This window comes from Morus notabilis, unplaced genomic scaffold (genome assembly GCF_000414095.1).
Source record: "Morus notabilis unplaced genomic scaffold, ASM41409v2 Scaffold120, whole genome shotgun sequence".
NCBI classification, from domain to species: Eukaryota; Viridiplantae; Streptophyta; class Magnoliopsida; order Rosales; family Moraceae; genus Morus; species Morus notabilis.
Window position 1 is genome coordinate 95,468 of NW_010367559.1, and position 23,295 is coordinate 118,762.

The 23,295-nt window shown below is 34.9% G+C and overlaps 4 protein-coding genes across 4 annotated transcripts; 2 read left to right on the forward strand and 2 right to left on the reverse strand.

Moving 5' to 3' along the window:
• Positions 1–1,284: 1,284 nt before the first annotated feature.
• On the reverse strand, positions 1,285–4,569 carry LOC21398212. The gene is made up of 5 exons (XM_024175231.1): positions 4,546–4,569; positions 3,526–4,081; positions 3,339–3,423; positions 3,072–3,193; positions 1,285–1,598 (listed from the first exon to the last, which is right to left on the reverse strand). Exons 2-5 carry the CDS (start codon positions 4,078–4,080, stop codon positions 1,383–1,385), a joined length of 978 nt encoding a protein of 325 aa, XP_024030999.1. The 5' UTR covers position 4,081; positions 4,546–4,569; the 3' UTR covers positions 1,285–1,382.
• Positions 4,570–5,767: 1,198 nt separating this feature from the next.
• Positions 5,768–10,761, forward strand: LOC21398213 (protein PELOTA 1). The gene is made up of 16 exons (XM_024175234.1): positions 5,768–5,997; positions 6,076–6,158; positions 6,459–6,537; positions 6,708–6,782; positions 6,857–6,913; positions 7,162–7,207; positions 7,388–7,463; positions 7,783–7,858; positions 8,009–8,041; positions 8,157–8,225; positions 8,385–8,491; positions 8,784–8,856; positions 9,047–9,085; positions 9,352–9,446; positions 10,045–10,151; positions 10,353–10,761. Exons 1-16 carry the CDS (start codon positions 5,947–5,949, stop codon positions 10,424–10,426), a joined length of 1,140 nt encoding a protein of 379 aa, XP_024031002.1. The 5' UTR covers positions 5,768–5,946; the 3' UTR covers positions 10,427–10,761.
• Positions 10,762–12,251: 1,490 nt separating this feature from the next.
• On the forward strand, positions 12,252–16,679 carry LOC21398214 (ALBINO3-like protein 2, chloroplastic). The gene is made up of 14 exons (XM_024175233.1): positions 12,252–12,688; positions 12,810–12,916; positions 13,035–13,162; positions 13,253–13,324; positions 13,591–13,692; positions 13,939–13,998; positions 14,180–14,248; positions 14,704–14,751; positions 15,064–15,240; positions 15,335–15,390; positions 15,510–15,627; positions 15,914–16,003; positions 16,121–16,230; positions 16,330–16,679. The coding sequence occupies exons 1-14, from the start codon at positions 12,261–12,263 to the stop codon at positions 16,484–16,486; spliced, it is 1,722 nt and encodes a 573-aa protein (XP_024031001.1). The 5' UTR covers positions 12,252–12,260; the 3' UTR covers positions 16,487–16,679.
• Positions 16,680–16,837: 158 nt separating this feature from the next.
• LOC21398215 (receptor-like protein EIX2) lies at positions 16,838–19,696 on the reverse strand. The gene has a single exon (XM_010112747.1). It carries the CDS (start codon positions 19,694–19,696, stop codon positions 16,838–16,840), a length of 2,859 nt encoding a protein of 952 aa, XP_010111049.1.
• Between the last annotated feature and the right edge of the window lie 3,599 nt (positions 19,697–23,295).

Genomic DNA, 23,295 nt, shown 5'->3' on the forward strand with positions numbered 1-23,295 from the left:
GGTTGGTTAACCGAACCAATACTTGTGTGTCTCAGTTCGGTTTCGGTTTCAATTTTCCGATGGCAGACTGTTAACCGAAATCAAAAATCCATAAGAGTTAAAAATAAATTTTAAAAAATATTCTAAAAATACTTAAAAGATACACACCTAACAATTAGGGTTTTCTTTCCCATTTACTCATTCCCTCTTTCTCTAACCTTTGGAAGCATGGTGACATTTTTGTGAAGTTTTTAAGTGTCAAAATCAAGTTCTTTGGACAGAGGAGAAACTGTCAGTTAACTGTTAGAACCGAACGGAACCGAATTGACCGAATTTAGCGGTCCCGTTGATATTTGATTTTAATACCCCTGTTGGACGATTTCAGTTGCAGTTATCTGCAAAAATTGAAAATTTAAACCGACCAGTGTACACCCATATGATAAACGATGTTTCCTGTACATAACGAAAGACCGTTGTGTCTAGAGACACGATATGTACACTTCTTTTTTATTTTCAAACGAAAGTCGATCTCTTGGTGGTCGTTTTTTCGCCCAAACAAATTGCCATTCTATGTAACCACCTGGAAGTCGTTCAGGTCAAAGCCAAAAAAAAAAAAAAGTCTCATTTGTCGTTTCTATTTATATGAGACAAATAACGTATAAATTATGGTTCTTCCGACAAACGACAAGTCCATTTCTCCACTCGACGAGCCAAAGTTTCGCTTGTCGTTTACCTTGTCAAGTCAATTTCTCGGTTGTCGTTTAGCTCATTTACAAATGATGTGTGATCCCAAGCATAGAAAACAAGACGCGCTGGCTGTTCTCTCCTTAATAAACAATGGAATAATCAAAAACGACATACCCGCATAACAAACGACAATATATTTCGTGAGTTCTTTTTTTCTTTCCCCCCCTTTTTTTTTTCTCCTTCTCCCGGTACAATAAACCTCAACTCCGAGATCCTTATTACGCTTATCCTTTAGAGAATGGGGGTACGTGATCTCAAGGACGACTGTTATTCCTATCTTAGCAAGAACAAGAATCTAAATTACTAGTTGGTCTTACCATTGTCGTTTTGTATACCACGGGCGAACTGAACGACAGGCCGTTTGTACGACAAATTGTAGACAGTTTCCCGATTGTCGTTCGACCGCCTAAAAAACGACACTATCAATAACGAACAGCTCCAGGGTTTCTCACAAACCTCTTCAACCTTTCCGCCAAAGCTAACTAATAAATCTACAAGTAATCGTCAAAGAAACCAGAATAACTAAAAAACACTTATAAACATATTAGCAAATACGTCTTCTCCTGAATGTACCAGAAAACAGAAACCTGAAAAATCTATCTTCCAGCATATAGCAAAGCCCTAAAAGAACCACACAACGCATAATAATTTTCTTATTAACTAACTCCAATGATGGACTTAAGGAACTGAAGTTTGTCGACAACTTCAGCGAGATCAGACGGCTCTTTGAAGGATGCAGGTGGCTCAACGCCAGTGAAGATGTAGAGAGCTTTAAGTTCCTCAATACTCGTCTTTTGAATCGTTGCTTTGTATCCCACTATTTTTCTCAACCCCTCAATTTGTCCCCATATCTTCTCCTCGCTATACACAACCTGAAGCACCAAAAACAATTTCGATATAGTTAGAAATGCCTAAACAATTACAATACTATTTGGTAATGACTAGTTCTCTAATCTGTCCTAAACCACTTCTCTGATGTGAGGTTGTGGAGGGAATTGATTCTGGCATTGACGTCTTTGTAATTCTGTGGAGAGAGTTATGTTTTAATTAATCTCACATCCGACATGCTTAAGGTAAGTTTTTGAGAGTTTATCCTCCTCTTTGGGAAAGAGGAATGGTATGAATTATAGTTCAAATCGGTGACATAAACTGATTATCATCGGAAGGAAAACTCTTCCCAAAAACTTCCCTTAATTAGCCTGTCAGATGAGAGGTTAATTAAACATGACAGTACCAACTTAATTATTTTATTGTCTTAAAAGAGATAAGTTAGGAAAATCAGTTGTTTCTGACCCTGAATTGAATAGGATATGAGTTTCCCGGAAATAATAATGTCAAAGCCCTCAAAACCATCTTAACCATAAACATTTCATCCATCCAATCCAAACTAGAACAAACTTCAACAGAGTGGCATTTACTTTCTGTTCAATGCCACGCAACGTTTCTTAGGGGCCAGGTTTTGTTCCAAGTACCATAAGGACTCCTTTTATGTAATCGTAAATTTTTTTTTTAACACACACACATATATTTATTTTTTCCGACATCTGGTTCATAACATATATCCGGTACAATCCTTGGCTTTGCTTCCACTTTAATCAGTCGCCATTGTTTGGTGTTTTATAAAATGAAAACTGGTCAGACTCCAACATCCAACGTAAATTATTGAACAACAAATAGACTGTTCTGTTATCCCGTTTTGCTAGCAGAGTTAAATCCAACTGATCTCACAGATACTGGAAAAAGGAAAAAGGTAGAACTAGCTAGGGAGTACTTAAATCCCGAAAATCACATACTTGAAAAGTGTACTAGCTAGATGTTAAAAATCAACATAGATAATCAATCTGCAGTTCAACAAAATTATTGACCACCAAAAACATCAGGGAAAAAGCTACGATCATGAGAAAGTTTTATATTTAAGCCCGTCTATGTGAAACCTTCTGCTGCTGCGGTGGTGGCTGCTTCTTTTTCACATTCTTCTTCTTCTTTGCCTAAACATAATATGAGATGCAAATACTAGTCAAGTAAAATGAACTAAAATGAGAGTCGCCGAGAGTTATGCACAACACATGAAACCTCAAGGCTCTCAAGTACATAAGAATTTCACATTTTGTTGATCATTCAATTACTATGAAGTTTATCTTTAATGAGACTTCTACGCTGCCGTATTCTATTGTAAACAAAGTTAGATTTGTACAAGATTCAGTAAGTTTTGCATACTTTTTTATTTTGATTTGATTTCGCTCGTCAGAAGTACTATCTGTAAGACTACCACAGAAAACTCCTATCTCTAATTAGAAATATAGAAAACAAAAAACGAGTTAAAAAAAAAAAAAACAACTCCACACCTCATTGGAAGGAGTAGTTTGCACCTCCTTTTCAGAAGAAACTCCAGCATCTTTCGTCTCCTTTGCCCTATGTGAAACAGGAAGCTCAGTAGCACCTGCATTTTGATCTCCCTTGGAAGTTTCTGCAAATACATATACAACATCAATATTGTGCATACGTAAATATATACATACACACACACACATATATATGTATTATCAGATGGGTCTGACCAAAAACAATATATAGTACTAACAAATAATAATCAGATTAGATAATTTAATTACCTTGAGAAGTTTTCTCAACATTATCAGCTTTTCTCTCATCCTTGATCTCTTCAATCAAACTCTTGGTCTCTCTCTTCATCTCCTCCTCCGAAACGCCATTCTCTCTCTCTTGACCCCCATTTTCCTCTATCACAATTGTTGTCACTTCAACTGTGGCCTCCCCATTTTCTTCACCACCCTCAGTCACATCCAAAACGACACCTTGTACAATCACCGGCTCTTCTTTCCCACTCTCATCCACCAACGGCACTTCTTCCTTGGACACCACAACATTTTCCTTGTCCTTTTCCTTTTCAACATCTAAACTATCCTCACTAACATCTTCCTCGTGCCCATTTTCCTCCACAGCAACATCTTTATCTCCCAAAACGTCGTCGTTTTTAACGCCCTCAACCGATTCGATCTTCCTCTTCACTCCTCTATGGATATCCTCATCAGTTATTTTCTCTTCCTCTTCTTCTAGTTCGTCTTCAGATTCCGGCATTGGGAGCAACTTACTCATGAGCTTCTCGGAGCAAGCGTAGCTTGCCAAGAAGATCCCAGACGGGAGTGAAACGACAAACCCAATTGCCGAAATCACCAGAAGCGGTGGAAGAACAAGCGGTGCTGAGGAAATCACCAAACCACTCAAGAATATTTTCTTCCCAAGTCCAAGACTCTTGTTCAATATCCAACTAATCCTCCCTTCATTTCCTTCTGCTCTGTACTGTTGAATCCGCCACTCCTCCTTCGGCTCCTCCATCCTTTATATACACCAAACAAATTAATATAGGCATGAAGAACGCAAAAAAATAAAATAATAATAATAATTACTAACACATGACACCACTATAAGTTTAGATCCCAACACCAAGTTCAAAAACTTTATAATTTAAGACTAGTTCATTTCACAAATTAAAATTTTTAATTTTAATTTTACAACAGTTAAAAATTAATTCTCATAAAAATTACATCTAATTTTTTTTATTATTATAAAAAACTCTAGATAAAATCACATTTTAACTCAAATTAAAAATTAAAATCCTCTAACTGAATGAAGGAGAACTTAGTTATTCAACCAGATAATTTGAACCAAAATTTGAATTTGTATGAAAAAAATATAACTATAACAGAACCATTAAAATCGAGGTCTGATCCTCTTTACCAAACAAGCACTAAAAGAAGCTATACTTGTATGTAAGTTGATTCATGGGATGAGAGATTTTACCTGACTGAAACAGCTCTATATATCTTCTTTAGCTACTACTGATGACTAGTTTGGTCACAAGATTTCATGGCAAAATAAGCTCAGGAGAGAACCAAACTTTGTTGAGAGGCTCTTTGTCGGTGAAACTAAACCACCAAAAAGGGTTTTGTTCGAGGGTTATAAGCTTGCAGAGAAAGAGGAGAGGAAGGAGATTAGGAAACGGAAAGAATCTATTAATGACACGCGTTGGGAAGAGGGCATTGACAGTTGCAGGCTAAGCAGAACATGTAGACTGTTTATAGCGGCCTTTTTAACAGTTTTGGCTTTTTTGTTTTTGTTTTTTTGTTTTTTTTTTGTTTTTTTTTGGGTTTTTGCATGCGACATGCAAAGTGGATATTGAGTGCTTTGATAAGTTTTAGGCGTTCCGCATTTCAACGTGGCCACTGTGCACCGCTCCACTTGTTCTAGGCCGCACCACCGTCCACTGTGACTATGACACTTCATATGTATATGTCGTTTTTCTTTCTTTTTTTGTTCAAACGTTTTTCTTTCCACAAAGTTTTTTTTTTTTTTTTTTTTTTTTTTTTTTTTTTTTTGGTCCCCAAAATTTTTTTTTTTTTTTTTTTTTTTTTTTTTAATTTAGTGGTTACATCATAATCATGTCTCATCTCAATATAATTGACATGCGAATAAGATAAGAATTTCATTGTAAGTATGAGTTTTTTTTTTTAATCATTTAATGACAATTAACCTTTTATGTGGTCGTATTTCACAACGCAATAAACTCTCACAGTCCTAATTTTTAGTTGACAATTTGACAATTATGAAATGCCATGTATCTAATTATTTTTCCTCTTCTAAGTTCTGTTAAGTGACAAAGTTATTTCAAGGATTTTTTTTGCACTATTTAAAAATTTATTACTGTTAAAAGGTTAATTTGGAAGAATGAAAAGAACGAGGTAAATATTTAAAAGAAAATATAAAAGAATGTTCGTTTTTATTGTGGAAAAAAGAATTAATAAGGAATAATAAAGATTTATGTAATCTGATATTCGAAAGAATAGTTAGAATTAACAATTTAGCAAAAAAAATTTTATGTTTTTGGAAAATCTAAATAAATTCCCTTCAAGTGAAAGAGATAATAAATTTGTGTCCTTTTTTTTTCAAAATAATTTCTCAGATTTTTACCGAGTTATAAGGTTCACATTCTCTAATTTTCACTATTTTTTAGGGTTGGGCTTCAGTGAGGTTGGGCCGTACTTAGTGAGACAGCGCGGTTGATCTGGGCTTCGGGATCAACTGTGGTTTGTTGGCTCGTGGCTAAGTCGGTCGCTCGGCTTCCATTTCAGTTGGAACTTCCAGCACTCAAAGTCAAACCGTCTCTCTGAGAAATCGAATTTGCAGAAAAATTGAGAAGAAACCATGAAAATCGTCCGTAAGGACCTTGTCCCAGACGGACCGGGAAGCGTCAAGGTTTTCTATTTACCATTGTTATTTCCGAATTTTCTTTTGTCGAAACTTTGTGTAATCTCGAAATTTGTGATGTTTCAGATGGTACCTGTGGATTCGGATGATTTATGGTATGCCTATAACTTGATAGCTCCTGGGGACTCTGTGATGGCTGTAACTGTGAGGTATCTCCTATTTTTTCTATTAGTTCTTCCAATCTCGATATTTCCTTTTCAGTTGGGAAGAAATCACATGCTCGATTATTTGTTGTTATGGCCTGATTAATTCTGAATCGTTTTAATTTTTGTTGGGTAAATTTTCGAGAAAATATTTACAATGGATTTTTTTTTTTTTTTTAAATATGGGTAAACAAAACTAATTGTGAAATGGAAGAAGCCGCTGAGTTCAATACTTGAACTGGGATATTAGGAATTTATTGGCAGTTTGTAATTTGGATGACAAAAACTATGTACCTTTTATAACAGGAAAGTTATTAGAGAAGCGGCTTCTGGTGGAAGAGATGCAGAGCGTGTAAAGCTGAAGTTGGAAATTAAAGTTGAAGAGGTACTTGAAAAGATTTACCTTAATGTCTATGATTGTAAGCTAGTTTGATGTAATGGTATATTCTATATTAAAAAGCTATATATGCATGTTTGATTTTAAATTTTTCTCAAAAGGCAGTTTTTATTTTTTATCTGATATATTTTTTTCCTGATGTGTTTTTGTTCTTTTAGGTTCCAGATTATGACAAGGTGGGTTCTGTCTTGCGTATACGTGGAAAGAACATCCTGGAGAATGAACATGTAAAGGTAAATATTGCGGTAAAACCCATATGCGGGTTCTGATTTTTTGCCAAATCTTACTTATCAGTGTCTCATTGCAGATAGGAGCGTTCCATACTTTAGAACTTGAGCTGAATCGGCCTTTTGTATTAAGAAAGGTGTGCTTCTGTTTTCAGTATTCCGTATCTATATGGTTTCATAATCTTGCTTTTGTCCACCTAATTCTTTATCGGTTGCTCGCGCGTTGTCTTCTTACACGTTTTTTATGTCTTTTCTACCAGAACCAGAAAATATCATGTTAGTTGTATTGCCAATACGTTATATTTCTTTTATATGCTCATGTGGGCTCTGCGATTTACTACTCTTCATTACTGACTTGTCGCATATTATGTACGATATGTTTCAGGATTTATGGGATTCATTGGCGTTGGATGTACTTCAACAGGCTTCTGGTACGTTGTTAATCCTATAATTTTTCAAACTTTGTCTATTAAAGTTAAGCTTTTATTGATGCCTAGAGGGTTCTTGGCGCAGTCTTTGTTGTATATATGCTTGAGTAGTGAAACGTAATTTGTTAAGCGTGAAGAATTAAGTCAAGCATTGATTCCTTGTAAGTTCTATTTGCGTTGCAGATCCTGCTGCAAGTGCGGATCTAGCTGTTGTCTTAATGCAAGAAGGATTATCACATATTCTGCTTGTTGGTAAAAGGTATTGTGACCTTGTTGTGGATACTGTTTATTTTGCTGTGCTGAGTTTTGATCCATGCACAAATTTTTATATTACATCAACCCCTCCCCTTAACTGGTAACTTTGTGCGGGCAAAATGCTAAAATAATATGACATATGAAATCCCTTAAGACTGGTATTGAAAAGCTTTGTTTTTTGGGCCTTTTCCATTACAATGTTGGAGTAGAATGTGCACTGGTTAATACTGAGCTATCTTTTCATCATGCACGGTTCATTATTATCATTTGTTTGTACTGATAAAATCACATGGTACAGCTAACTAATAGCGCTGCAACTGCAGTATGACAACTACTCGTTCACGGATAGAAACTTCAATACCACGCAAGCATGGACCTGCTATTGCTGGTTATGAAACGGTACTTCTTGCTCCTCTCTCTCTCTCTCTCTCTCTCTCTCTCTTATTATTTATCCTGGATCAATTCTATTGCGAACTGCTTAACCCAAAGAGTTGTTGCACAAGTAGTTGTGAAAGATTTCACATTCACTAACACCATATCTCTTTGCAGGCATTAAATAAGTTCTTTGAGAATGTCTTACAGGTAACCTTGATTTATTTCTAACTACATGCCTTTTTAATTTTATCGTGGTATTCGCAAGCGTGAAATTATGGGAAGGATCTGTCATATCTAAGAAATTTGGCCTCTTATTTTTTAGGCATTTCTGAAGCATGTTGATTTCAATGTCGTTCGATGTGCTGTGATTGCTAGCCCAGGTTTTACAAAGGTCTGTGATCAGTCTTGATCTATTTCACCTTAGTTTCAATCAACTTTGGTTGCTAGCATTTTAATTAATCTATTATGTGTAAGTTAACAACTTATGGAATTAGATTTAGAAATAAGTAGAAAACTCTGTGCACTATTGGTTTGTTTTAATGTGTTTCAGGATCAGTTTCATCGTCACTTACTATTGGAGGCGGAGAGAAGACAACTGAGACCCATTATTGAGAACAAGTCGCGCATAATTCTTGTGCATACAAGCTCAGGATACAAGTATGGTCATTTTATTAGTTTGGTGCCATGTGCTCACATTTCTTGCAAAAACTGAGATACTTAGTCAAATCATCCGTTCTTCCACGATACTTATTTTATATATTTTTAGTGGGATGGTTGAAATCTGAAATATAGTCAACGTTTTGTATTTGTTGAGTTGGACAGTTCCACAAAATCAGCTGTAGGGCATTTGTTAATATTATAATTCATTTGACGCTCCTTTTTTTTATTATTATTTTTTTATTTTCAGTTATTTTTGCTCGTAATATTTGAGATCATATTTGCTACACAGGCATAGTTTGAGAGAGGTTCTGGATGCTCCCAATGTCATGAATATGATCAAAGATACTAAAGCAGCACAAGAGGTATTTTACCCAGTTTGGTTTACTTTTTTGCTGGTTTCCTTTTGTTAACAAGTCGTAGTAGGCCTTTTTTCATTCGTGTTATAGTTATTTTTAGGTATTTCTATATGCATCCAACAAAAAGAAAAGAAAAGACAAATCTTATCCGACTTTGATTGGCTAACCCCACAACTCTTTAACTTCTTTTCTTCAGGTCCGAGCTCTTGAGGATTTCTTCAGCATGCTTTCAAATGTCAGGTTCTTTTTATTTTAATTATTATATTATTTTTAAATTTAGAACCTGTGAATGTCATATTATACATTTTATTATAGAGTTTTCCTGCTCTAGTAATCTATGGAAAATGATCGAAAACTTTTATTTTCGCGAAATATTTAAATGATATTACAATAAATTATCATTCACTGTGTGGTTTTCATTTTCCTTTTTCCTTTCTGAAAATGAAAGGAATTTTCCATAAAGATTTAGGTTGTAATTAAATTGTTGTCTGAGTTGGATAGGATCCAGCTCGAGCATGTTATGGACCCAAGCATGTTGAGGTTGCCCATGAGCGCATGGCTGTTCAAACACTGCTAATCACAGACGATCTCTTCAGGTTAGTACTATTAAAGATGGTATTAAGTATTAAGTTTGGGATCTCATGCAGGCTAAATGGAATATTTGTGTTACTAATGATAAATAAACTCATGGACACGTGATTTATATTTTATACTGGGTTGGTAGTACTAAGCATAGTTTTTTTGTCTTTTGTTTTTTTGTCATTGATTTTATCTTTTTCAACATATATGAACTTGACTAACAAAATTCAGGTGTTTGGTGGTTGCCTCCTTTTATTTTCTTATCTTTAACCAGAGTACATAATTTAACTTTTAAAAGTTTTATTTAACACGAGTTTCTTGGTGGGCAGGAAGGCTGATATCGCAGCCAGGCGAAAGTATGTCAATTTAGTCAAGTCAGTGAAGGATTCGGGTGGTACTGTCCATATATTTTCATCTTTGCACGTCTCCGGAGAGCGTGAGTATTACTATTCTGAACCTTTAATTTCTTGTTTCGTTGTAATGGCATATGGCTGAAAAGCTATATTAAAGACTTGAATTTTCTTTTCAATGGATTGGGGTCGAAAAAGAGTAATTTATTTTGCAAGCTACTTTTACACTGGCAATTTCTTGTAAACCATTTTGGTTCAATCTTAGGAATGCTGATATCGCAGCCAGGCGAAAGTATGTCAATTTAGTCAAGTCAGTGAAGGATTCGGGTGGTACTGTCCATATATTTTCATCTTTGCACGTCTCCGGAGAGCGTGAGTATTACTATTCTGAACCTTTAATTTCTTGTTTCGTTGTAATGGCATATGGCTGAAAAGCTATATTAAAGACTTGAATTTTCTTTTCAATGGATTGGGGTCGAAAAAGAGTAATTTATTTTGCAAGCTACTTTTACACTGGCAATTTCTTGTAAACCATTTTGGTTCAATCTTTCTAATTATCACATGAATTAACAGAACTGGCGCAGATAACTGGCATTGCAGCAATCCTTCGTTTCCCTCTTCCAGACTTGGAAGATATAGAGATGTGATGAAACACTACATGAGAAAAATCTCGATCTTGTCATTACATCCGGTGAATCAACTGTATATGTTCTCCTCAGTTCTCCATGTATATTGTGAGCAGTGGTTGAGCGATAGGTTGAGAAGAAACCTGCATAATGGTTCAGTCATTTGCGTGTTTGCTTTTTTGTGTCTTTTTCTTCTTCTTCTTCTTCTTTCACTTGAATGATTGGTTGTTGTTGCTTTTGCTGGCAACTGATCCGTTGTATGTGATTCTTTGAACTCAATTGTTTAAAAGGATCTTTAAGGTGTCGCATAATAACCAATACAGAGCTTTCAACAATCGAGTATCATTGATTACACATATCCAGAACCTGTAGTTTTATTAATCTCCTCGTATTATTTGTATTACCGCGGGAGTTCATAGTACGTACAAACGCAAGTTAGAAATCTCTGAAAAACTTGTGTTTTGCTGTTATGAGCTTGTGCATGTGCTATAACCAATGAGTGCTTTTCAAGGTTCATAATGTTGTTTAGTGAACCAAAAAGCTTTGATATCAATTGGTTTGTTCTCTGTGAAGACTCCAAACTTATATCTTATATTGAGCATGACTGATTTATTTACTTTTTTTTTTTTCCGTTTCTTTTTACAAGACAGAGAAAATCACACACTAATTCCACTAGTCTCCACCGCTTTGAAGTAATAAGTAAGGGTGTATTTAGTATATAGATTTAGAATTATAATTTTGAATTATGATTCAGAATCAGTTTGTTTACAGTAATTTTGATTATAATTTTAAATTAGTGTTTGGTTTAGATGATTTTGAATCATGATTTTAAATTTGATGTGATGTTTTAAACTAGTTTAAATCATGATTTTAAAACCACCCGCTCTTGATTTAAAGTTATTCAAATTCTTGATTCTGAATTATAATTTTAGAATCATAATTTAAACTTAAAATTATGAATCATAGTTCTGATTTCAGAATCATAATTAGAATTATCTTAATTTAAATTTTCGTACTAAACATACCCTAAGAACTTATAGAACGCTAGTGTAATTTTTTGTTACAAAGATGTTGGTCGTTTCGCAAGGTCGTACATATGTCAATATGAGGAATATGTTAGTGTTGATTTCTTTGGCTGGATTACAACGCGCAGCCAAACCAACCTCTTCAAATTTGTAGCATATTTGTAGAAGTTTCCTCTCGCTTTTATCGTGTTGGTTTTGCTTAGCTTCTTATTTCTTGGGGCTAATTCTGATTTTTTTTTTCCTAATGTGTTCATAAAAAGAAAGTTTTGTTACCCAAAAAGATGGAATTTCTTTCATAGTTTCTAAAAAAATAAATTACCGTAGTCCTTTATTTTTCAACTGTCAGATTTACATTAAAATTTATATATTCAGCATATTTTTTTAATTTGATGTAATTTGAATCAAATCTAATAATTAAAAATTGTAATTAGTAGGTTGGCCTACCGTAAAAAAAAAAAAAATATATATATATATATATATATATCAAATAACATAATTGGATAATCAATAATGTGAAAAAGAAAACGTGCCCATACAAATAATAAAACGTCGTCATTGGTTTAGTCGTTTTCTCATCTATTTTCGGTTTATTGTTAAATGTCGTTTTCTTACTGGTCTGCTCTCCTGCCGTTATTTGCCCATTTCCATTTGTCCACGTTTCAATATTATTGTCGTTTTGAATTCTATATTTATTGTAGTTTATGTCGTTTTACATTTACTGTCGTTTCGATTTTATGGCATTTTCATGAACGATGTCGTTTTGATCGTCTTCTTAATGGCTCAAGGTCGCCGTAGGTCTTAGTTCTCAGTTCCTTCTTACTTGGCCGTCAATGGCGACCCACAAGATCCTCCGCCGTCTCCGTCCCTCAATTCCCACAACCTACCTCTCCACTCTCTCTCATTCTCGTCAATACCACCTTCTCACAAACCCGAACCCTAATTCTACCACTCTCCTTAATCCTCTCCATCCCTTTTCCCACCTCGACAGACTAACTCTCCCGTCAAGAACTGCGAATTCACTCGCCGGAGCTCTCGGTCCGTTCTACTCTCGATCGATTTTCACTCGCGCCGACGACGATTCAGAGTTTACAGAAGCCGGTGGATTCGATGTCGACTCGATCACTAAGTTGACTGAGTTGGTTCCCGAGTCGAAGCTTGTCGATGCCGGCTTATCTAGTGCCGGCGAAGAATCGATCCTTCCGGTTCGTGCGCTCATTTCCTTGCTTGATGGCTTCCATGAATTCACTGGCTTGCCATGGTGAGCTTTATTTTGATTTTTCTCCTAAAAGTTCTTTGCTTTATTTACAGATTGCTTTATAGTTTGTTCAAAATTCCTTCATCCATTTTGTTGTTGTTTACTAACTTGAAAACGATCATAGGTGGCTAGTTATTGTTTCCTCCACAGTAGCTCTCAGAGCTACTCTGTTCCCTCTGCTTATCTTCCAACTTCACAAGTTAAAACGAATTGGAGAATTATTTCATAAATGTGAGTTCTTTACTTTGCACTTTATTCGATTTTTTTTTTATTTTTTTTATTTTTTTGTGAGCTAATTACTTATAGTGTTTGAAATTAACTTCCTTTTGGTTCTAACAATCTCTCATAGTGCCTTCTCCAATACCACTGCCTCTTTCAGGAAAGAGTTACATTGATCAAATTCAACTCTTTCAGAAGGAAAGAAAAGCAGTTGGGTGTCCCTCATTCTTATGGTTCTTTCCGTACGTCTGTGTCCAGGTATTTCTGTTCTTAGATTATTGGATTGATATTAGTATATAACAACTTCCTTTCCGAATATATTACCTTTGACAATGAATTCATTTCCAGGTCCCATGCTTTATCTTGTGGATGACAACTATACGAAGCATGTCGCTGGATCATCACCCTGGGTTTGATAGTGTAAGACTTTATATATTTACTATGATGCACGCATACATTCATCGTAAAGTTCACTAAGAATTTGACTAAAGTTCACTATTAAAGTTGAGTTTCAATATTTAGGGCAATCCACCCTAAAGTTCACTAATTCCTTATACTCTTAAAGTTGGAAACCATTTTTTTTTTTTTCGGTTATGCAATTGTTTTCATAAGGGAAGCTGTATAAACGTACAATGTATTTACAAATTTGTTTGATCAACGTGAACGTTTTGCGGCATTCATTTCAGGGTGGCACTTTATGGTTCCAGAATTTGACTGAATATTCTCATGGTGCTCCAGGCGTCATATTTCCTGTAGTAATTGCTGCTTTGCACTATACCAATGCTCAGGTATTGCTTATGACGGATTAGAAATATGAAAGTTATATATGTTCTCACTATTTCCCCCCTTTCCACCTCCCTTTTTGGTGAACAGGCTTGAATTCCATGAGCCATGAGGGTTTCTCGCCCTGCGTTAACTAGTAAATATAGATTCTTTGATTGATGTCATATTCTGCACAAGTGGATCGTGGCATATGTTAGTTAGAACACTGATTTGAAAGAGCATGGCTGATCTGTGATTATTTAACTTTTCAGATTGCTTTTCGGACATCTTCCGTTAAAAAAGCAACTGGCCTACTTGACGTGTTAGTAAAAGTAAGTAGACAATTGTATTAGTTATAATTTGCTATGAGATTGCTATGTTATGATATCTTTTCTCCTCAATAAAATCTTGTTAGTTTATGTATTTCATAATTAGTATAATTGCAGTGGTCTTTTAAATGCGGTTAAAGTATTTTACTTCCTGAAAATGATTTGAGCTGTCAACCTCGTGCAGTACTACAAGCACTATCTGGATTTCTTGACGCTGCCTATGTTTTTTACTTGTTACTACTTTTTACCCCAGGTAATTTAAACTTAGGATCTGTTATATATATTGCATTACCTGCTCTCTCTGAGGCATTGCATCAAGATTGTATTGGGCTATTAACTGAGAAAAGGCAGTAATGTAATCTGATATAATAAGATTATTGCAGTGACGTGACAAGCCTAAATAATTTGGGAAACTAAAAAATAGTTAGACCCAGGTTTCCACTATTTGTATACAAGCAATCTCCCTTCGTTTATTTTTTCATTTTTTTTATTTAGGCCCCCTTCGTTCTGCAGGGAAGGTTTTCTAAAATGCATGTGTCATTGTACAAAAGTCTAATATTACTAGAATCTAAACTATAAAGGGGGTATGCAACTTTCCTTTAATCCTTTATTATCGATACTGCTTTCCTGACCATCTCCACTACTAGTACTCTATTACCTTGCCCTGACAAGTTTACAACATGTAAAATGTCTTCATTGTTTTTGCAGGGAAGTCTTGTCTATTGGGCCACAAATGGTTCACTAACTTGTATACAGGTGAATCTTTGCTCTATGTTATCCTTCTCTAAATAGAGAACTAATAAGATACTTTGAGTCTTTAGTTCACAGTTTCTTTGTACTTTTGTAGTGAATTCCTTAGGTTTGTTTTACCAAAACAAAATCTATATTCTATGCATCAGAAGCGAGATTTCTTTCTTAGATTTCAGCAACCACTGCCCTCAATGTGTTCTTAATGTATCTTATCCGAATTGTTAGTTTCTTAGAGCCTTGCTGCACATACAATTCGTGCAAGTTTGATTATAAAAAATTAGTGCTTTCTTGATCGCACATTGCATGATCGCCTTGCAGCAATTATCCCTCAAACATCCTGTTGTACGTGAAAAGTTGGGGCTGCCTGACAAGGATAATTCTAGCTCAGCTGCAGTTTCTGTAGGCACAAGTTCTCCTGCGATAATAGCCTCAAGTAAACCTGAAAAACAGCTAAAAAAATCTGTTGAAGAACTCTCCCCTTTAGAACTGATTTCCGTGAGTGACCTTGAATTCTGATCTTGTAAACTATATTAACATCAGATGCTATTGGAAGTTTTTTCCGTATCTTTATGGTTGAGACTGTTGGCAGCTTTCAGTCCAACTACTAGGAAAAGGAGATGCTGAAAGAGCAAGTCATATGATAAAGTAATTTCTATCTTCTCATCTGAATTTTTCTCTTCTGATTTTTTTTTTTTTTAATTTCTTTGTGTTTGGTAGCAGCTTGTCAATAGCTGCTGCATGAAGTAGTAATGTTATTATTGCAGGTTAATACTTGCCAAGGATCCTGAGTCGGAACACGGTTTGATTCTCATGGGTCAAGCTCTATTGCAGAAAGGACTGCTTGCGGAGGCCATTAAATACCTGGAGCGTGCCATTTCTAAGGTATGAAACTCTGAACGCATATTTGCCTCATGTCGTCTTCACATGTCAAGCTTGCTCTGCATTACGTATCATTGTCTTTGAGAGTAAAAATCACTTTCATCTCTCTGTTACCATAAGAGTTATGGATATGTACGTACACATCTACTTGCTTTTTGAGTAATTTATTTATTAGGATTGGCTCTTGTGCCCTCCTTTTGCTTCTTTTTGAGATTCAGCTCAGAATAGCTCTTTCTTAGTTTATCTCTTTGTTTATTCATTGATCTGAATCTGCTCTCTTGATCATCAGCTCTTGGTTGATGGGTTTCCTACAGAAGTGGAGACCCTTGGTCATTTAATTATTGCATCTCAATGGGCGGGTGCTGCCTATAGTCAGCAGGTGCGCGCACTTTTATAACTTTATATAAAACAGGAGTTAAAGATATTACTTATACTAATGTATACAAATATGGTAGACTTCATTGCTTGGTCTTCTCTTGTACTGTGTATGAGATAGGGAAAAATTGAAGAAGGATTGGTACACTTGGAGAGAGTAGGAAAATTGAAAGAACCAGATGATCCAAAGGTCAAAGGCCATTATTTCGACACATTGCTATTGCTTTCAAGGTATTAAGTGGTGTTATAAGTTAAAGAACGTGTACACCATACTTGATTATTTGCGGTCCTTATTTCCCATGTCTTAAGTTGACGAATTTGCTTTTTCAGTGCTTTATACAATGTAGGTCGCAGGGAAGAAGCTTCAGAGTATCTCCGGTTACTAGTTGCTCATAATCCTGCTTACAGTAAATACTTGGAGCAATGTGAAAATGACGATGATTCTTTTGTCAGCGACCTTGCCAACAGTAGGCGGCGAGATTATTAATGATGCGCTAAACAACTCAAAATTCTTCTTCTTCTTCTTGTTTTTTTTTTCCCCCTTCTTAAATTCCATTTTTACCAGGCATAATAAGCTTGATATTGTGTACCAGAAAACAAAACGATAGAGAAAAATGAAGGGTTGCTATGTGCTTGTTTAAATTAGCAACTCAAAACAATAAAATATGAGAAATTGGTTTTTGCAGTTATACTAGGTTTTATTTATTTATTTATTTATTTATTTATTTTATTTTCTCATAGAGCAGCAAGAGTTCCACAATACACATATACACACATGGAATCCTTCCTTTGCGTGAGTGAGGAAGGGGAGTAGAGAGAGAGAAGGAAGTTGTACATTTTATGTTTTGAGCATCCTCTCTAATTTTGCCTTGTTCAGTAGTATCATCACGTAAAGCCAATCATAAATGTCACTCAAGAACTTCAGATATTTGAATCTCCAGGAGTCGCTGAATATCAAAGTCCCGATAACAACCCAGATTCCAACAGCGTATCCAAGCCCCGTGCTAAAATAAAATCCTTGAGTTATAAAACTATCTTCTTCATCTCCTTGTTCATTGCGAGTAGAGCCTTCTGGTTCTGGAGCCTCGCACTCCTCGAGTGGAAACCCACAAAGTCCAGGATTCCCAGCATAAAAAGCAGCATCTAATCCCAGTTGAGTGCCTTTTGGAATCCTTCCCGTCAAGTTGTTGTTTGACAAGTTCAACAGAGCGAGAAAATCGATCTGAGAAAGGCTCGGAGGAATTTGACCGTACAACCGGTTTCTTGACAAATCCAGGGTAGTCAACTCTTTTAAGTCACCGATGTCACGGGGGATTTGACCCGTCAAGCTGTTCCATGACAGGTTCAAAGAGACTAATCCAGCTAAATGAGTGATTTCCTCAGGAATTTGTCCTGCCAAGGCATTGTTTGAGAGGTCAATGCACTTGAGGAGTCCCAAGATATTCTTGTATTCGTACACTTTGCGTTGCCAATTCACGGATGATTCCGCATCAAAAGTGCTCTTGTAAACACCTTCACTTCCAAGCCCACTTGTGTAGGGAATTCTGATCGTCATATTGGGTTTCTGACTTCTTTCAGTAAGTGCTGTGAGGTTGTTAAGGCATTTGGGAATTTCACCAGAAATGTTGTTCCCAGACAGATCAAAAAGTTGAATGTAAGCCAAGTGACATAGCTTTGATGGTATGCTTCCAGAAAAGTTATTCGATCGAAGGCTAAGGACGATCAAAAAATCCGGAAATCCATCTCCTATCCATTCCGGTACTGGTCCTGAAATTTCATTTCCTCCAAGATCAAGAACTTGTAACTTGGGGCAAAACCAAGACGCAGGCAATTCCCCAAAGAACTTGTTGTTGCGTAATTGCAATGCTTGAATATTCCCCAAAGCCCCCATTGAGGCAGGAATCTTCCCAGATAAATTGTTGTTGGCGACATCAAGAATGACTAGATATCTGAAAAGGCCCCAACAGTCTGGTAACTCTCCTGACAATTGATTATTTGAAAGATCGACAAACGTGATCTCCGGCAAGCTTCTACCCGTGCATAGGAAAGAAATAGGCCCCGATAAGTTATTATTGGAGAGGTCCAAAGATTTCACATTCGATAGAAATGATGGAATTGGACCTTCCAATTGATTTGAACTCAAATTTAGTTCAGGCAAACTTGGCAAGTCTATTGACAAATTTGGTAATCTTCCACTAAGTTGGTTGTGAGAGAGGTTGATTCGGCATGATTTGGAAGATAAAAGAGTCCATAACCAAGTAGGAATGGTTCCGGAAATGGAAGCATTAGAAATGTCAAGCTCAGAATAGTTGTTTTGAGTTTGAATCCATTTCGGGAAACGACGTCCTAAATTGAGAGAACTCGCTTTTATGGTGTCCAACTGAAAGGGAGGAACCCAATCATCAGTGAAGTTTAAAAGTAAGGAGTTGGAAGACAAGTCCAAATACCTCAACTTCGAAAGCTTCGAGAAATGAGATTCGGAAATAACACCTTTCAGAGAATTCTCACCAACATGAAAAACCTCTAGCTCAGTGAAGTTTCCAATAACTTCTGGTACCGTTCCACTTAAATAGTTGTTACCAAGATCCAAAACTTTTAACGAAAGTCTTGTACTGTTGAGGAATAGCTCCATAGTTTCATTGGAGCTAGGACTCAAAGATACTGATGAATTTCGGGAACATTTAGACAACGTTTCAATAAACGTGTCGAGCTGTCCGCTAATTCGATTTCCCATTAGATACAACTCCCTCAAACTACATAGATTTCCAAAAGACTTGGGAATCCCACCTTCAAGTTGGTTGTTGCTGAGATCAAGAAATTGTAGAAGATTCATGTTGCCAAAAGCTTCAGGAATCACACCATTTAGCTGGTTATTGGAAACATTAAGATAGAAAATCTTGGTACTACTATGGCTGAATAACCATGGGAATATTGAAGAGGTCAAATAGTTTCCATGAAGATCAATTTCTTCAAGGATGGGTTGAGAATTTGAATAACTTGTGTGGGAAAGTGATGAGACAGTAGGAGCAGGAAGAACACAGCCACCTAATCTTAAGGTTCTTAGCTTAGGAAGCCCATTTATGGTTTGTAACCAATCATGGGATTTACTCAGATTAAGTAGGCTTAGATCAAGATATTCTAAAGAGGATAGATTAGAAAGCCATTTGAGGTTTTGGACTTGAGCATAACTATTGCCACTGAGATCAAGATATTTTATGTTGAAAAGATTTCCAAGCTCAGTCGGAATGGCACCACTTACATCGGTGTTGGAGAGATCGAGGTACCTTAAATTACCGAGAAAACCGAGGAACGGCGGGATTTGGCGAATGTAATTAGAGCTGAGGTTCAAACTCTCCAACTGCTGCAGCTCAATCAGCGAACGGTTAATCGCGCCTTGTGCAAGCGAGTAACCGATGACTTGTTGAGGCGGAATGTGAATTGCAATCACATGGTTTGTTTGATTGCTGCAATGGACACCTTCCCATTTGCAACAATCTTCTTCAGTCAGCCAAGGAAGCCAATTAGACGAGCTGCTCTGAAATAAGGAGACCAGTGCTTGTCTCTCTTTATCAATGCACCTAATCTGAGGATCGCCAACTTTTGTGTTCACTAACCCAAATACCAGTTGTATTTGCAGTAACAGCACAAGAAATATTGCGCGTGGAAGTTTAAGAGACCATCCACTAGTTGGCAACATCTTGTGGAGTGGAGGCAATACTACAAACAAGTTTTGTTCAAGATTAAAGAAAGCAAACAAAAAGGAGCCAGAAAAATCAAGAGTTTGATAAGAAAAGTTTTTGAGGCATCAGAACTAGCAATAGTATTATTGTTGGCACTTGGCGCATAAATATATATACACATATATATAGTTGTTTCAGCTCTTATAATTGGAAATAATTTCTATTCGGCTCAAAAGTCCAAATACACTAGTATAAAAGAGTTTGCTAAGAAAAGTTTTTGAGGCATCAGAACTAGCAATAGTATTATTGTTGGCACTTGGCGCATAAATATATATATACACATATATATAGTTGTTTCAGCTCTTATAATTGGAAATAATTTCTATTCGGCTCAAAAGTCCAAATACACTAGTATAATTGACTTGGACTTGGCAAACATTTTTCGAGCTCTATAATACCATTTTAACAGATAATGATTGGGTCAAAGTCGTTGTCGATGTTTTATAGAGTTTCAATTACTCGGCAGTTTGTGTTAATAGTTGGAATTTGTTGAAAGTAAGAATTTAATTATGGTGATTAACTTCAAAATCTATAGCAGTTCTCGATAAAATCGTACATGCATTTTGGAGCTTCTGGAGACTAGAAAGCAATTCCATTGCTTAGTGTTCATGGCACAGCCATGGTTCACAGTGAAGGGCCGATTCTCATCTTTGACTGCAAAAGCATTTAAATTTAAGAACCCATTTCTAGAAAATGGCGAAATTAGTTTATTGAAGAATATATGGTACGGTATAAAAGACGGTAGAATTGAGTATGATACAGTTTTGACTGTCTAATTATATTAAAATCGAATCAATTTAAAAAAGTATGATAATTTTAACATAACTTAACGATATCTAATGGTTTATAATTATATCTTATCGGAGTATTTTTTTTCCTTTTACTCTAACGTTTGGTTGGAAGATTCAAACGATGATTTGAATCATGATTTATGATTCGCTATAGTGTTTTCTTTCACAAAAAATACACATAAATTAAAAATAGTTCTAATCACAACCAAACATTAATTACAAAAGCAACAAATCAAGAAAAGTAATATATTACAGGACAAATCATTGATTAGCCGGCTAAAAATTTTAGCAAGAAAATAATTTATTACTATAAATTTATGTAATGCCGGCCACAATTGACTATTACTTAAAGTAGGTTGTTAAATCCAACCATAATTAACTCCAATTCTGTGAAAAGGAAAGGAAGTTTACACATATATAATATATGTTTTTCATAACTTATGAATAAGGTCTTTGAGTGATAAGATAAAAAATGTTATTAACTTCATTATTACTAAGATTGATCCTTGATGATCATTCCATGACAGAGTCCAAATTGATTAAATTTCCCTCCTTGAAATAAAAGAAATGTAGCAAGAGTCTAGGACTATATCTGTTGGACCAAAATAGAAGCACAATGGGCCAATCATTAATGTATTATTATTATTATTATTATTATCATCATTTATTATTATTATTTTTATTTTTATTTTTATTAATCGTACATTAACTCATCCGTGAAGATCTCGGAATTTCAAGTGCTCCAACAACCATAACATTAAACAACACAAATCAGTTCTAGGAAACAAAAAGAAATATAACTACAATGAAGGAAAACAAAACTAAAAACAATGATGATGTCAAGTATTGACACTAATGCAAAAATCGCAAGTTTGGAATAATGTCTATTTGTTTTTATATATGGCTGCTGAGTGTGGAAAGTGGAGAGCAATTTTTTTTTTTTTTTTTTTTTTTTTTTTTTCATGTTTTGAGCATCCTCTCTAATTTTGCCTTGTTCAGTGCTAACATCACGTAAAGAACTCAGGATATTAGAACCTCCAAGACTTGTTATCAAAGTCCCCAAAACAACCCAGATTCTGTCAGGATATCCAAGACCCATGCTGATATAAAATATTTGATTTATAAAACCATCTTCTGATCATTCAACTACCCTATATGCAGTATTCACAAAAAAAAAAAAAAAAAAAAAAAAAAAAAAAAAAAAAAAAACCCACCCTATTTACAGTGGCAGAGCCAGAAAAAATTTTCAATAAGGGCGTGAGTTAAACAAAAATTTTTAAAGAAAATAACCATGTAACTATCTTATTTTCTTTTTTAAATTTTTGGTCTCTCTCTTTTTTTTAATCTATTTTTACCTTTTATTTATTCAATCACTAATTGAGTTTAATTCACTTTATAAAGTTTAAAGTCTATAAAATTATGAATTTATATGAGTATAGTTAATTTTTGCTTTTATAGGGATCTTAAGTTTGAACTATCAATTAGTATACTCAAGAGTCAAACTTTAAAGTATAATCTAAAGATTTAAAAAGTTCTATTAAAAATGGGTATTGATTAAATTAAAATTTTAAAGATAATAGAAAATATTTTAAAACATATGCAAAAAAAAAATTGTAATTATATAATTTTAGGGGGTGAAAATTATAGAAAAAAAAATCAAAGGTCAAAGTTAAAAGGAACCACTTGGGCTGAGGGGGCCAACTAGCGCCAAATGCCTCCGCCACTGCCTATATAGGTCTGAAACTAGCTTTTTGCCACGTTTTTTCATATATGTATCCAGGAATTTCATTTAGAGGTTGTTTGGCTAGAAGATTCGTACCCGATTTGAATTATGGTTCATAATTCACTACAGTATTTTCTCTCATAAAAAATACACGTAAATTAAAAATAATTCTAATCTTATGATTTTAATCCATGAATCAAACGTCTCTTTAATCTTCAATGAGGAGTGAAATATTAGTCGATACAATCACAAAATCACTCAGCATCAACCTTGAATTAATCATCGATCGGCCTGTATCATTAGTGTTTAACTTGATTTTGGTAACTATATAAACTAAAAAATACGTACATTATACACACGTGCATGCGTGCACACTATCTATAAAGATCTAGAAACTTGACAAATTGTCGTGACTTTTCAATTAGAGTAAAAACATTTTCAATGCTAACTGTTATGATTTTTTGTTCATGTGGTATGAAATTTCAATTGATATGACAATAATATTATTAAAATGACATAAAGAGGATATAAATAAAAAAAAATATAAGAGTTGATTCCTTTATTTATATTCTTTATTTGTTTAAGTCATTAGCAAAGGAGTCCTATGAACATCAATAAAAAATAAATAAATAACAGCAAATTAATATTACGTCCTTTATTTTATGTAATACAGCTCAAATTTTTTGTGAGACGTTTAGTTCATGAATTAAAATTATGTTATTAGAATTATTTTTAATTTACGTGTATTTTTTATAAAAAAAATATTATAATAAATTATTAACCACGATTTAAATCACGATTTAAATCATTTAACCAAGCGACGTTTTAGTGATCCAATTCAGTGCGCTCATCATTAGTGTTCGTTGGTTTGTCACTCAAGTTTATCTCCCATCTCTTTCCTACATTTCCCTCAAGAATATGATTATTATAATAAAACAAAAATCATTGTGATTAACGATGGATCCAGAAGAGAAGAGTTAAAATAAAGAGGAAAAACGACAAAAGGAGAAAAGGCAAAAACCAAGCAAAAAAGGAAATGGCG